At 39.1% G+C, this 16,618-nt stretch overlaps 1 protein-coding gene across 1 annotated transcript in view; it reads right to left on the bottom strand.

The window, feature by feature from the left end:
- Nucleotides 1–213: 213 nt before the first annotated feature.
- LOC306765545 (protein shisa-8) overlaps nucleotides 214–16,618 on the bottom strand; it is a gene marked incomplete at both ends in the record, with an annotated part of 115,729 nt that continues 99,324 nt past the window's right edge. Inside the window, 2 exons of the mRNA XM_079253028.1 lie at nucleotides 214–710; nucleotides 11,704–11,820. Of these exons, the coding sequence (XP_079109154.1) occupies nucleotides 214–710; nucleotides 11,704–11,820 (614 nt within the window). The remainder of the gene's footprint in view (nucleotides 711–11,703; nucleotides 11,821–16,618) is intronic.

Raw genomic sequence — 16,618 nt, 5'->3', positions numbered from 1 at the left:
ATATCACTCACATTAATATTGTTTCGTCAACAATGATGAGGAACGCACAGTTAAAAGTTCAGATACGATATTTGCTTGCTCCCACACACCATCATAGCTGCATGTGGATATAAAGGATATCAGATCTTTTCCTTTTATCCCCTCTTGATTTTTATTTTTTGTTTGTTTTTTTTGTTTTTTTAAATCTTGCCTTGTGTCTGTTAACACCCATGTTCACACCGTCACCTCCGTCTTGCTGTTGGTGGCCAGTCCCTTGTGCTTGGGGTGCATGTGTGGCGAGTGGCCGTAGGCCAGCGGCTGCGAGAAGAGCTCCGGCAACGTCTCGATGCTGAACTGTCTCTTGTTAGAGTAGGCCTGGCGTCTGGTGTTCTGCTGGTGCAGTGTCTGGTGCTGCTGCTGCTGGATGGGGTGATGCTGCTGCATCCCGATGCCCATGTGGGATGCCACCGGGTGCTGCATGTGGCTCTTACTTGGGTCCCACACTTTGAAGGCTGAGCTGGAGGTGAGAGGGTGGGTGTTGGTCTTGGAGATCTTAGGCTTGGGGATCTGGGAGGCATTGATAGTGATGGCCAGAGGTGCGTGGATGTCAGGAGGTGGGAGGAAGGGCTTGTCTTTGGGGTGGAAGTTGATGGGCTGGAAAGTGGGCGGAGACTGGCGGTGGGTGTAATCTACCATCGGGTAGCTCTTGTAGTAGTCTCTTGGACCCGTGTCTGGATGATGGGAGAAATAGATGGGACAGACACAGTTTAGTTATGATAGATGTAAAATAGTGAATTCATCATGAATTGTTGTTTTCTGTAAACAATAGAACCTAATTGCTGAAGAGGGTCTATAAAACACTTTGTGGGATACTGAAGAGCAACAACAACAACAACAAATACCTCAGTTCAGCAAAATACATCCTACAAGGCACATGTGTATCAACCGGATCAAGGTTCCTCTTTAAGTTTTACCTTCCTGTTCCGCCCCCAACGCACTGTGCAATCCAGTCCATTGGTTTTTACCAAACTATTATTTATTTATTTATTTATTTTTAATTGGCTTGTATCAACACTTTTATTATGAATTGGGCAAATGATTATTTGTTTTTATTTGATCACAATAAATTGCCTTGAATTGATTTTATCTGTTTGGTCCCTGAGATTCTATACAAATAAGGCAGAATAGCATTCTATGGAAATGTAGTTGTTTTTCCATGAAACCATAAAGGTTTTTACCAAAGTTCAAATTGTGGAGGATCTAAGGAAAAAATTTAACCTGACACACTGAAGGAGGTTCTCTAAAAATGTCCACTTTCAGGGGTTTGAAGTTTCTTAAATCAAAATAATAACATTAACAGGTCAGCGTTGTGTATTTATTACATTGATTTTGCAACATATTTTTTTTACTATTGGATATTATTTTACATTTATACCTTCTGTGGCGATCCATTTGTGACAAAGCTGAACTGCTCATTTACGGTGCGTTACCATCTTTTGCTCATTTGTGGGTCAGTTGCAAACAAACAGAAACAGGCCACTGTCAACACCACTGACTTAGGGTGGACTACTAAAAAGCTCTGACCATAATCCTTTTTAACAGTGGTGTATTTTGTGATTTTGATGATGATGCGAGTGTGTTTCTGAACGTGATTCATTCTGTTTCAATAAGACTGACTCACTGCAGTAACTGCTATTTGTGCATCATACACAGCTGTCTGTTGCGTGCCATGAGCCGCCTCAGGGCTGACCACTTCATTTGCTTGCTTTCTATATTTGTTGAAATAACCTTCTGACCCTAGTTCAGTTGGAAACCATGGGAAAAGCAAGATGACAGGGGAATTATTGGATAACATAAAAAAAAAAAAAAACAATGCTGAAGTACAGTGATGAACAGAGGACTGTATCTAAGTTAATTATTGTTCATCTGTTTTAATCGTGTTGTTGATTTGTTGTACTTGAAGGCCTGGGGATGATAGGTTTTTTTTTTTTTTGCTGTGTTGCTTCTTTTGTTTGCTTCACCTATACTATTGAATTTCTTTCATGACTTTTATGATGTTATGCACTTTAAAAGCAAACCTCCATCAAAACCCCCTGCATTATTTGACCTCTGTATATGACTGTGTGCGATATTTTGTTACTTGATCTATACATATACTAACCAGTCAAAGCATGTTCCTGTCAAGCAAAAGGCTTAATTTGCATGTAGGATTCAACGTGTCGTGTCTGATAAATGCAGACCCTCTGAGTGGAACTTGACTCTGCTGCTTGGGCCTCATCATCACTGCCCTCCACTATCTCTCAACCCCACATGCGCCTTAAAGACACGAACAACCTTGTTTCTCTGCTGTTGTTTTTGCCTGGGAGGATAGAAGAGCCAGAGGGAAGAAAATACACAACATGTGATACTTATTTCTTCAGTTTCTATATGCAGTGTCTTCAAATGTGTGTCCTTCTCAGAGCACAGCATGCTGTTTAGCATATCTCAGTATGTGTTCCCACATGTCTGATCACATCGACATTATGTTCCAAACAGTAACGTGATAATGAGAATATGTGTGAGGAATGGTAATCAGTGTGAATAAATCTGATTGACCAAACAGTTTATAGGTAGAGACTCCAAATGAATTGATTTATTAACAGATATGAAGAAACAGAGTTCAGCAGTGTCTCATTTTCTGCTTTGTAGCTGCAGCTGTCAAATCCAACAATATGGTCAAGATGGCTGAAGACACTTTCTAAATGCTGGCTCGTCTTGGAAAACGTTCATGAATATGTCAGGAAACTGTGTGAGACTCTCAAAGTCATGCAATTACTGAACATTTAATATGTTGACCCATTGTGCAACTCCAGGGCACCTCTGCAGCAGCTCTTGGGGAAGGACAAGTTAGAGGAAACAGTTTCCTCCCTCAGAGAAATTCGCCATGATGACTTAAACATTTCCTGATCTATCTGTACCTTATCCTTAACTCGGGGTGCTAAGAGATCAAATCTTTGACATATTTAATTTTATTCAAAGAGGTAAGCTGCATGTAGGGCCCCTGATCCAAAAATCTGTTTTTTTATTACAATGATAATTACACATTGCTTAAGTCATTTACTAAACCCACTCCTGTACAACATGCAAACGGTCGATACATTTCATGCATTTCATTGGAGCCTATATATCACACTCACTAGAAAGTCAGATTCAAGATACTTGTTGTTTAAACTGTAAACTGCAAACCTGAATTTATGCTGAATCAGCATTAAACTGGAATTGAATGTAGCTTGTAATGTGAACATTGTGATAACTTTAATGACTACAAGAGATGTTTGATTAGAGCATTTCCATATCAGAGACACATGCTTGGAACCACAGGACATGGGTTGCACAATGCTCATGGAGTCATTTTTAGAGCGGTGAAGAAATTCTGCAAAGATGAAAGAAAAAAAAGGAAAAAAAAAGTCACACCCTCTTATGACAGCTGTTATCTTTTGTATATGTAACTTTCTGACCTCAAAACTCTGCATTCTGAACTTGTTTGATGACACAGTGACATCTATCATGTGCCTTTCTAGAGCCGCTGCTGCCCAGCGGCTTTCCGAGGCTGAGAGACCGACACTATACAACTTTTACATCCAGGGCGCGATGTAACATTACAGCAGAGTTTCACCCAGCAAAAAAACACAAGAAGATTAAAAGAGAGAAAGGGACAAAACAAGAGTCATTGTAAGATCGTATTTTGCTGAATGGATGCCGACGATAGGAGGCGTGTGACGGGGAAAATGGTAAAAATTCTCTACTTTAATAGTAAATGTGTTTTGTTCTTGACATGTCCTGAATATAACTTTGTGTTGTCTTTAAATTGTTTCATGTTTCTTGCTGGAAACTGTATTATTAAATCACGTTTATTTCTGTTTAAAAAGCTTCCAACACAGCATTGGAAATGTGCTGAAATAATAAGCCCTGACTCGCTTCCTTATCATCAAATAACAACTGACACTACAGCAGTTTCTATTCGTGTAGATTTTCCCCTCAGAAAATACGTCAAGCAGGCATTTAAAAAAAAAGGCATAAGAGGGGAACAGATACCATGTCACCAAATTTGTACGTATGAAAATGTCTATGCATTGATAACATTTTCAGTTTATCTGCAAAAAAATTGGATTGAGTATATTTATTGTTGATGTTATTAAATGAGAGCTACTATAAAATGTGACAGAATAATTGGTGAAAGTCTTTGGATTGTTTGGATGGTTAGAAAATGTACGACAACACACATAGAGAATAATTAAACACAACTGCTGCTGCTGTCTAAGTGTTTCCACACATGCCGCACCTGTCAGCCTTATCCTCTATGACAGTATTACTCGTCATCTTCATTTTACAGGCTCTCCATCTGCTCACTGTTTCTCTGACTCTCTTGTCTTTCTGCCATGTCTATATTACATTTTTCTCCTCTTGTTCGACATCAGCGGCAGCTTGAAGAGGTACCTCTCTGCTCAGTCGGAGCCACTGCTTTCTAACTGCACAAGTATGAGGCTTCATAGGATGTCGGGCATGCTTCATTCTGTTTGCCTATTTTAATGCAGTTTTTATTTTGTTTGAGCAGTTATTCCTGAAGTGCCTGATCCGGAAAATGCTAATTGCCTCTGAACTGGGTAATGGCAGAGCTTGAGCACCTTCGTTTCTTTTTGAAAAATCATCAGATTTAGATGATTTTTGGTATGCTTCACATAACTAATATCCCATTACAGCCCCTGGGACTCTGCGATGGAGTCCTGTTCAACATTTCTTTAATTTACACAATTAATGTCAATATAGAGGCATTTATGTTAACCTTTAGTATGAATCTTTTAAATGTTGTTAACTAAAGTTAATATCAATATTTAAAACATTATATAGAAACTGGAATACTGCATGGAAAGATTTATTCAAAGATAATGTGGTGAGTTTTTAAAGCTGAATGTGGTTTGACATTGTTTTGCTGAATCAAGAAAGGCTTTGTCTAAATCAGAAAACAGCTGGGTGGCAAGAAGAATCTGTATATAATAATCCATCATTTATTGTGGAATTTAAAAGTAGCGCTACTGAACTTTGGCACCCTCTAACAATGGCGGATTCTACACACAGTTCAGGTGTAAAACTGCACAAAAAAATAAAAAATGAAAATAATGTTTCCATAGCTACTGCTTAAGATGATTTTAATTAAATCCTTTAAGATTCCCTTGTTTTCTCACTTTCTGCACCTTCAACCTTTGGCATCTTTATCCCACACTTTCTTACTGCCAGTGCACCTGTCATTCTCTTAGGAATTTTAATCACGATGGATATATTACAAGTGCATGTGCCAACGTCCTGCTGCTGCACCTGGCAACCAGCAGATTTGTTTTGGATTTTTCCGGTATCTTTGACATGTCCTGCCCTTTCGCAGTATTGTTTTTGCCTTTAGAGCTCACCACTTCCAAACCTCAGCGAAATATTTTGAACTGAAATCATAAAAACTTTTTCATGGATTTCCATTTAGCCCCTATGAAAGTGTTCACTGACAAACTGAATTCATCCAGTACATCTCTTCACGTGTATTTGTAACACAAACAAACAACATTAACAAAAGTTAATGTTCACTCTAATATCCGTTGAAACCATAGACTGTACATGAAAGATGGAAGGAGCCTCCAGTGGTTAAAAGTGAAGCCTATGCATAAGTACATAAAACTGCATTTCCCCCTTCATCCACTAGGGGCTGGCTGCAAAACAGAGCACATCCCCATAGACTCCCATGTTAAAAAGGCCAACTTCACGGCAGAAATAAACATGTTTACAGCCTGGTTCAAAAATCTATTTTCGGTTTATAGGTCAGGTTTACCTTCATGACAACTGTGGGGAGAGTGATTTTTTTTTTCTAACTCGCCCGTTTAAAAGTAATTTAATCTAAAAGTTTTGGCATATTTAGGGGCGTGTCATTTTGATTGACAGGTACACGATCTCCCGCTTCAAGTAAGAAGAACGTAGAATAACCGTTTTTAGCCGTGACTTAGCTTTAGCCTGCTTACCTCTGTTAGCTGGTTAGCTCCTGTTATCTCCGGATTAGCTCGGTAATTTAATTCAGTTCAGCGCCACTTCACAACAATGTTGTTACAGGGCATTTCAAATACACAAATCAACATACACATCATTTTGAGCCAATTCATACATATCCTGTAATAGAAACCAACTGATTGCATCGGTATTCTCTTAGCTACAGAAAGCTCAGAGTTCGCTCGATGTCAATCATCCACCATGATGCTCACAGCCCCCCTCTCAGCTCCACTTCTTTGCCCATATTTGTATTTTCCGGGCGAGAGGACACGCATGCCTCTGCCAAGATGGCGATGCTAGGAACTGCCCACCAAGCTTCAATTCAGCTCTTCAGAAACCTATGGACGACATCACGGAGGCTACGTCCATGTCTTTATATACAGTCTATGGTTAAAACATATTCCCATCTAGACGAGGACACAAGAGAAGAATATTCTGAGCATGCTCAGTAAGTTGATCCTCCTTGATCTCCTTTAGTGGCGACTACAAAACCTTGAACCTTAAACTGTTAAGTTTGAAGGTTGGATTCAGCGGCCCATGTAATTTAATGTGAGGTCCATGAGCAGCTGTAAAGTTGTTGTAGCTGTAAATGCTGCCTAATGTGCTTGCTAGACGGATCCCCAGGATGTGGCTTCCTCACAGCAGCATCGAGCCTGATATTATGGAACAGAATTTGTTTTTTCATGTAAAATTTTGGGAGGGCTTTTGGGTGATTCATCAGTATGGATTTGTGTGAGATCATGAATGATAAGGTGTGTGTTTTAGCTTTGGGTTTGTTGAGGCTTATTTTTAATTTGATGTGGTAAGGATTGAAATTTGACATATTCACTGTGCTTTATGTAAAGCACTTTAGACTGCTTTTAGTATGAAACGTTTTATGTAAATGAACTTTGATTTGATATTACTTACTGTGAGCTAAGCGAGCTAGATCTGAGAAACTGGTATTAAGCTGGTATTGTTGTTCTGATTTCCATGAATAAAGTTCATCTCATCTGTGCTATGTATACACAGACCGACTGATAATGGAGTATTTTGCAGAGTTTTACTGTGAAATGGTAAAATTCCCAGTACTTCTGGCTTAAAGCACAATTTACATGTGAATCAAAAGTTTTAGTATGAACAGGGTCTGAGTTTTTTCTCACAATGTTGCTGGATTTCTCCCAAGATGACAATTTATTTTGAACACCAGCCAGCTGTCAAGTATGACAATAAAAAAACAGAAAGCATGTCTTCCACCCACTGATGCTCTAACTTCTGGCGCTTGTGAGATTTTATGCTACTGGATGCTTCCAGCGAGCATGAGGAGACATGCTTGGCCTATGCAACGTTTGTGCCTGCCAAACAGACAGCAGCGGAAGCCAAAGCTAATCACTTCCCAACTTCTTACAAGATCCTAGCAGCAACTTTACTTTTTGATTTATATTTGCAGAATTTACATCCTTATTTGTTTGTCAATGTGCTTCATGCTGAATCTGAATGTACTCCTTTTGATTGAACCTTTTTCTCAGCTGTGATTTGAACTAATTTTGTTGGCGCGACCCAGTCTTTGTATGTTCATAAAGATTTCAAAGCAGCTTGATGCAAAGACATGCTGCCACTTGGCAAGCAATCAACTCTATTCCCAGGCTGTTTCGTGCCCTAGCCATGACTTCGTCTGCACAGGAAGGATCTCCGGACCCAGTGGCTTGTTTATTACCCAGCAAGAAAACTGATAAGCAGGTGTGAAAAGAGCTCTACTTTCCAGCGTGGCGGGCGTCTTTATAGAAAGCAAAGCTGGGAAAAATTATTTAAAGACCTGTTTGACGATTTCAGCACTTTGCCGCTTAGGGTTAACTGAGAGGAATGATACTGTTCTCATGTTCTGATTATGTGTAAAGTGACAGTGTTCAAATGAGGGAAAATGTGCCAATCAGCAGCTTTGAAACTGAGCTATAAAAGATCTCATCCAACTTAAAAACTAAATCTCCCCACAATTCCACCCTAAATTATGCATCAAACTGACTGAGAGCGAGAGTTAGAGCAGGAAATTAAAGCAAATAGCTCTAAATGTTCTGACACAATATAAATATGCTGGATTATGCGTTTCTTTCACGGCAGATTTATGTTCTTTCTGATGCTGTTCGATATTTGACGCACCATTTCTTGGGTATTTAAGAAAACTATGGAGCTGCAGCGTCAAAGGTCAGACGTGCACGTTTTAGTTGTTTTTAGTAGGAACAATGTGAAGACACACACTTCGCGGATCAGTGTCGCCACTGACAGAAAGCTCGACACTGAAACTGTACTATTTGTGTGTGAGAGGAAAAGAAAACTGAGGCCATGCCAAACAGAGGAGCACAAATAGGAGCATGTGTGTCATCAAACAGAGCCTGAGCTCTACACCTCGACACGGAGGAGGAGACAGAGACAGAAAGGAGCATATTGCACCTCAATGTGTGAGGGATTTGATACTTTGAAGTGTTTTTCGGTGAAATGGGGCTGACGCTCATTGTTGAAGCGGTCGGGGCTTTGCCGCCGCCGCCGCAATCAGCCTTTGTTTCTCCGTCTCAGAGCAGAATAATGAGACGAGATTGTGTCTTTCCCAGCTCTTCTCCTCAGTCACTTTCCACACTTCCAGCACATTTTTCTGGCTTCAGTTTCAACAACTCTCTGCCATAATTGCATATCTATTCTGATTTTCTCCATTAAAAAAAAAAAAAAAGGCCATCTGTGAGTCATCCAGTTTGCCTTTCATAACGTCTCCGGCTTTATGGTTTCTGTGGTCGATTCTTTTCAGCCACGATGACCACTTGCATCTCTCTCAGCATACTGTGCCCATGAACAGTACATGAACATGTGTCAAGCTGTCGCGCCTCATCTTTGTCATTGTGTCCTTAACTGTCTGCAGTGATCAGATGAAGATTGTTTTTCTCAGCGAGCTTGTCCACATTTGCATACACATGTTTGTGCGTCTTCCCCGGAAGGGGGGACTCTGCATTAGGCAGAATTATGTTATATGTTGCGGTTTTGTGCGTGTGAAGGATGTGTTTATGTGGTGTGTTTTTACAGGGCAGGCTTCAGGGCCGGTCCAGCAGCTAATGGCCAGCTAATGTCCAGACCACTGTTGCTCACCACCCTCCAAAGCCTGATTCATTGTACAAGTGTGTGTTCCATCTTTGAGTGCATACTGTGAAGCTGATGACAATATTCTTGATCAAATCTTGCAGCCAACATCCTCCTCACAAACAGATAAACCTTTTGTTCTAAACCTTTAAGATAAAGCTGAGGAATCTTCCTTTTTAATAAATCTTATATTTAGGAGACAAGCGTCTCCTGAGGTTGAGTCCGCATGTTCGAGGCCCATCTGTCCAGGTTATGCTCTTATAGTTATGAGTAGTCTAGCCATGCAGCCATGGGGACATCCCATGAAAAGCACTTCCTTTTTATTACTCTGCTCTTTTTCCTCCACGTATAAACAGATGATAGTATTAATATCATTAACATATCTTTCCTTTTCTGCAGGTCTTCCTGAAGTAAAAGCTGCAGTGTATGCTGGTCTGTCTTTCCTGTCCTCTCCACTCCAACCAGTCGAGGCAGATGGCTGCTCTCCCTGAGCTGGGTTCTGCCTTCCTGTTAAAAAGGAGTTTTCCTTCCCACTGTCGCTTCATGCATGCTCAGAGTGGGCGTTCGGATCAAAGTCAAGATTAGATGCAATCTGTTGGTTTCTCTCTTAGCTCGGCTACTTATTATGAATTGGCTTGAACTGATGTGTCTGTAACATGCCCTGAGATGAGATTGTTGTGAAGTGGTGCTATATACATAAAGCTGAACTGAATTGAATTGGTCGGTAATTATTAGATTAATAATGGCTGAACGGACCCAGAACAAGGTTTATTTGTCATGATTGTGGGGCAGCAATGATCCAAATGCTTGCTGAGTTCAGTCAAGAACAATCCCCGTTTAATGAAACTGGAGAATCACTCTTGTCATACATTTTGATGGAACAATTAAAAGTTGGTTTTCTTTTTCACTTTTAAAGAAAGTACATCTTGTCAAGTATCAAATCTGTAGAGGATTCTTTTACAAAAAGCAGTTCCATCTCGTGTTCAAGGTATACTGTGTTGTAAGTGGGGGGTGGGGGGGGGGGCACACACGAAGCTGACTTGATGCAAACCTGTTACCACGCACTTATTAATATTTGCGCAGTAGCTGCCTTCAAACATTATTTCACTGAGGTGACATTTCAAGCAGAGCATCTCTTCCTAACACAGACACAAGCGAAGTCCTGCAGTGCGTGTGGGCTTTCTTTGGGTTTCAACCACGGTTTATCTGTGTTTTTGACCCAGCACTTGCTTTTTTATATGGCGTAATTTTTTTTTTTGTCTTAAGCATATCAGTATCTAAGCCAAACCATGTGTTAATTTTGACATTTCATTTGGACATTTAATTTATTTATACACATGCTCATTAACTAGAACAGACAATGGTGTCCACTTGTAAAATCCAATGTGAGTTGTACATATGTGTGAATCAGGTTTCCCGGGGGAGCTATGTAAAGCTTATGGAGGAAACCTGATGCATACAATACAAAACAATCAACAACATTAAAGGTTTACAGACAAACACTCATGGACCCCAGACACACCAAGAGGAGATAGTGACAGATACATATATAATAATTACATATGATCAATAAATTATTGTGGAATATGTAATAGTTCAGTGTTCTTAAACCATTAAAGGAATATGTAGTTTTATACAAATGATTTGTTCTATGTTTGAATATCTATATATATATGAATTTGACAATTTAATTTTTAGCCGTTTTTTTTAAACTTGGAGATAGACTTTTTCTTTTAAACTCAAATTGAGCTCGTTTTTTTCTTTTCTTTTTTTTTCTTTTTTTTTTAATCTTTTGTTTATCTTTGTTTTTTCCCAAAGATAAAACGTTTTTGTTTTTTTTTTTATACAGGTTACTAATTATACAATATAATCAGAGACCTATTCCATAGTTGCATTGTTGTTGATACAGTGGTTATGTTCGCCACCTACAGGAGAGTAAGCCATGACCATGCACAATTAATCTAAATCAAATTCCATGTCAGTTGATACTATTTATTGGAAAATCCTGAAAACACTCAAGTTAAGTTAAGTTGAATGGGTAATAGTGAGAAAAGGCCTTTAGAAACATACTCTGCAATGTCGATACAATTAGTTACGGTTAACCTAATCACTTCCCAAGTATCCTTTTTAATATTCAGCTAAGAATAAAATAAAACTATACGGTGGTTTTCATTGAAATAAGAAGATATCGAGATTTTCCTCAATTTTAATGGATAAAACATATTTCAGAAAGGTAAATAGTCAGAATCAATGTGAGCTAATATAGCCATATCAATGCTGCTATGATAATATGAAAGGTAGGAACCAGTGTTCACAAGTTAAAAGAATAATTGCCTACAGTGGAAACCATTACAATAATCCATGATTTCCCTCTTTTAGCTGGTTCTAAATATAACCAACATTTGTAAACTAAAACTGCTTTCTATGCCTGCGCTGTTGCATCTATAGCAGCTGTTGCATTATTGATTATTTAAACATGCAATCATACAGGTGTGAAAGTATTTGCACCCATGCAACCAGTGCAGATGATGGTGAGTATGTCTCTGTGGGCCAACCTACCTGACGCCTTTAGTGAGGTGTACTTGTTAAAGCCAATTCCCAGGTTGTTGTGAGGGTGAGACAGGGCCATGGCTGGACCCAGAGGAGATAAAGCTGCATTGTTCAGATGGTTGTGATCTGGTGAAGGCAAAAACACACACAGAAAAAAGAAAGACAGAAATGTCAACGGAACATCTCAAAAGTTGATCACATGAGTATGCAAGTAGTTCAAAATATGCAAACAAAGCATTAGTGACCCTTTTTTTTTTTTACTTTGGTGCATCATGACCTCTAAAGACTTTTAACAATTTAAAATAGTTTTTCGTTTAAATTCTGCTTTTGCACAATATCCTTGCAAAACATACTTTAATCTAGTTTTTTAGAGACTGTATGTAGGGATGGTGAACATTTGCTCCGTACTTGCATGAACTTCAATGGCATAATTTTTTTCTCCTTTAAAATGTAAAAAGCGACACATTCACGGCTTTTACTTGTGCAGGGTGCTCAGTATGGAGCCACATGCTATTTTAAAACAACTTTAGAACAAAGGATAGCAGGAAAGAAAAACAGCACCAAACCAAGTTGATGAGTGAAACGACATACTAAATCCCAAGTGGAAGAGGACATGAAAAGGTACAGCTAGGGAGCCATTCAGAGACAAAAGCAGAGGAAATTTAAAACCTTTTTTCTAACCCCTCTGCTGGGAAATATGACATTATTAGCTAAGAAAATTAATAAGCTTAGTGCACAAAGAAGGATACAGAAAGAATACAGAAAAAGCAGTTTTATGTGATTTACTGAAAAATGGCTACAGGAAGATTGCCTGAACTTTTTTGTGTCTGTACACACTGGTTTGGGACTACAAGCAGATCTGGAAAACAAACATTAAGAAAAAAGCTAAAAAGCAGGCGGTCTCGCAGTTCTTTTCAACTTGGACATGCCACAGTAAAGACAAAAAGTGAACATTTCAGCATCAAAATCAACTCAAAAAGTTCCAATGTGGTGAGAGCTAATGCTAAATTCAGACTTATACCCCACAACACTTCCGCATCAGACAGTTGCAGAGCCTTCTTCATAGTTTCATGTTGCCTCAATGTGTTTCATGTGTTTCCATGTTGAAACAAAGATTTTCTGGAGTTAAACAGCTGTAAAGACAAAGTAAACAACCATCTGAGGTGATGCTGAGAAACAATCCACAGCATTGTGTATACCAAAACAGCTGAGATATTTTTTTTTAGATATTTTATACTGGCAAACAAAATGCTAAAGTTCTGTTGACCTTTGTATGATTAGCTGTTAGAGCGTTGTCAGGATTTACTTCTGATTCTGCAAAATTGGAGTCCTCTGCCTGCAGCTCTAGAGGTAATTTTAAGGTAAAACTTCAGTCTTTAAATGCCATATCAAGTACTTTGTAAGATATAAATAGGGTCAAAATGGCAAAAGAAAACATAAAATAAGGTAAGAAAGTTTGAAAAGTCACATGTAAAGTTAAACACAGCAACATTGTGTTCCTGTGTGGAAGGATTTTCCTGTCTGGCAGCATTAAAAGCATTTTCTGCCAGAGAAAAAGTGTCATGTTGACAAGGATTTCCCAATTTAGACACAGAAGTATTGAATCCCAAAAATATTCCACACTGTATCTGTAACCTTAAACCCCTCCTAGCCCTCTGAATAAAACCGGGTCAGAGGAGGATTACTTCACTTCTCTCTTAAGTGTCAAGTCCCTAGAAGTATTAAAACTGTTCTCAACAGGGGATAAGGCACAATTGCACACACACTTTCACACACCCTCATAAGCAAATACACAGACTTGAAACCCTTGTCCACCAGCCTCACAATAACTGAAGCGCATCATTAAGAATCAGGCGAGGGTGGAAAACGGAGCGGCGTGCAGAAAGCCATGGAGCGAGGAATGTGACACCAGCACTGACTGATTGAATTAGAAATAGATCTTCACTTCCCCGTGTAATTGATATGCAGTAATGACACGCTGTGTGTGGCGTGGTGTGCAGAGAGGCCCAACTGTGTGATGTAATTTTAATGCGTACACAGCTCAGTGTGATGTGTGTATGTGTGTGTTTAAAATGAGAGACGCTATTGTCTTCCGTGAACCGCTAACACCAGCTGCTTTCCTTGCTCATCTGAGACAGAAAAATTTAAAGGTGAATAACTTTCACTCAGCCGCATAACCAACTGATTCTAACTTATCTGTCTGTATGCAACATTGTATGTGGGGTTTTGAGCAATTATGTAACATTTAGCAGATAGCTGTAGCTCTTCAAGTGTCCTACATTTGTGTTTTCAAGCGTTCCCAGCCAACAACAGCAGAAATAATGAGAGCGAAGGAAATGAAGTGAAGAATTGAAAGACAGAGTGAGTTGAAGGGAAAGATAGACAGACAAAAAAAATACCAGCTAATTGATGGAAAGATTCCTGGCTGGTCTCCAGTTTGACCACAGGGCTGTTCCCGGCCACCAGAAAGAGAGACAAAGAGAGAGAGAGAGAGAGAGAGAGAGAGCGAGAGGGAGAGGCAGGATTCAGAGAGGCTTTTTTGTGTTATTACGGCATTAGATGTGGAAATATGCATGCCATTCTTTCATTTCTTTTCCACTAAATGTATTTCTAGCAACCCCCTTTTCATCAACGCTAAAGACAGTCATGCTAAATACAAAAGATAAAGCAGAAAATAGGGACTATAAGACTGGAAAGAAATGATGTAACACTTCTATTTTTAGTTAAAATGAATAACGACTAAATGATTATGTTATGGATATTACATTTGGTGACTGGAAAAGTAAGTGACTCCTGTTATAAGCTGTGTTTGAAAACCATAAAGCATATTAATGACAGATGTATCAAATCTGAGGAAATGTTGTGTTCCTTGACATATTTTTTCTGTGCCTGAGATCACAAACTTGATTTTCTGAGTTATGACCAAGTCAAAATCTCAGCATCCCCCCACTTTGTTTAGGGCCTTTTGGTTTAAAAATGTCATTCTGTGAACATTTCTGATGTCGAGTAGATATGTCGATCAAACTTCTGAGCTAAGAGTCTCAATACTTAAGCTGTATCTATATCTTTAGCCATTTAAGTCACACCATGCTGTATAGGTCACAGTATGGAAATTGGAATTTAAAACTACTTTGCTTTTCCTTATTGGCCAGCAAAATGTTTTTAGCCTTCTTGTTGTTCACTTAAGAATTAAATAAATGAATTGATGATGGGCTTACTAGTACTTTGTCTAATACTTTATGACATTCTTCAATTGACTTCCACTCAGAAACTGGAACAGTTGATTTCCAGTTAGCCATGAAGCACCTTTTGCCAATTCAAAATGAAACTTTGCTTAACTTTACTTTTGTTTAGTATTGCCTGTAACATAATGATTAATATTGGAAAACAAATTATTAATCCCAGGATTTATGTACAGTAGATGATGAATGACAGGAGTGCGGATGTGATTTTTGGCTAATATGTTAGCTTAACTTCAACCTCCCTAGTTTTTGCCTGGTTAGACAATTGTTTATGAACTGGTTTGTATGAACACAGTTATAAACTGGACTAATGTGAATTTGTTTTAATTGAATCCCAACAAATTGTTCTGCATTAAACATGTCTATAAAGTGTCTTGAGATGACTTTGTTATAAACTGGTATCACTTCAATGGACTTGAGACAAGATGTTTAAAAGATGTAGAGCACTAAAAAAGTGAGATTGAGGATTCAGCAGAGGCTATATCACTGGAGCAGGGTACTAAATCCCTCTCCAAGTGAGCTTCTGATCAAACCTGTGATAAGTCGGCCTGATAATTGAGGGACAAAAGGTTGGTGGCAAGTCATACATCTAATGCAGCCTTTCATCGAACCATCCCTCGTCTTAGCATGGGTACTAGGATGGGAAGTCTAACAATTAACATATAGTGGTGACCGACCAAATTAGTCCTTTGTCTGTCCGTTAGGTCCATTAGCATTTATAAAATGGCAATCACCCTACTTATGCTGAGAATCTACTGCTTTGCTTGCTAGCTAGTTGAAGAATTAGCTGCTTAGTTAGCCTGTTTTCTTTGCTAATGCTACCACCCCCTCCTGCTGACTTGGCATGTTACCACAGTTTATAGCAGCTACCATAAACCTTAAGTCTATTAGTACAAGACCTTTCTTGCTAAATAAACATGTTATCTGCCTGGGACTTTCTGGTGAAAAAAGCTAACAAAACCTGAATGAACACATTTTTTCTGACATTGTGATGTGTATCATTTGGGTCTCTTGGTTCATGAAATACAGTACATTTAACACATGTTGCCATTAAGATATGTAAAGTGATCAGTACCAGCTAGTCAAACTGCAGAAGAAGAAAACAGAAATATTCATTCATGTATGTTTCTCTGATTGTGGTGTGCAGTGGTCTGAACTTGGTTTGGTGTGTGTGCTAGCGGGGCTGTAGCTCAGGTGGAAGAGCAGTTGTCTTCCAACCTGGAGATCGGTGGATTTATTCACAGCTTCCCGGACTACATGCCTAAGTGTCCTTTGGCAAGACACTGAACCCTGCATTGCTCCCGGATGTGCCTCCTGCTTCGTGTGTGTGAATAGGTGACTGTGACAAGTAGTGTAAAGCGTTAGTTGGCCTGACTGGAAAAGCGCTATATAAATACAAGTCCATTTACCATTACTGTGAACTCTCAGGCTGTTTACCAGAGCCTTGGTTTGGCAGTAATGCATCACAGGCTTAGAAGTTATTGACTGTAACTTGTTTCCAAAGGTATGTTTGTGTCATGGTTTGGACTTTTTGTGCCTTTTTAGTTCCAGATTACTGTTTTATTTTGTAGTTTCCCTGTTTAGTTCCCTTTTGTCACGTTTCCGGTTTTGCTTGCCATTCATTCAGTCCACCTGGTCTCAATTAGTTCATCCATTTCACCTGCATCTTGTTATGTTTCCCA

The sequence above is a fragment of the Telmatherina bonti genome (assembly GCF_933228915.1).
Source record: "Telmatherina bonti genome assembly, chromosome: 14".
In the NCBI taxonomy this organism is placed as follows: domain Eukaryota; kingdom Metazoa; phylum Chordata; class Actinopteri; order Atheriniformes; family Telmatherinidae; genus Telmatherina; species Telmatherina bonti.
This window is presented reverse-complemented; position numbering and strand designations above follow the sequence as displayed.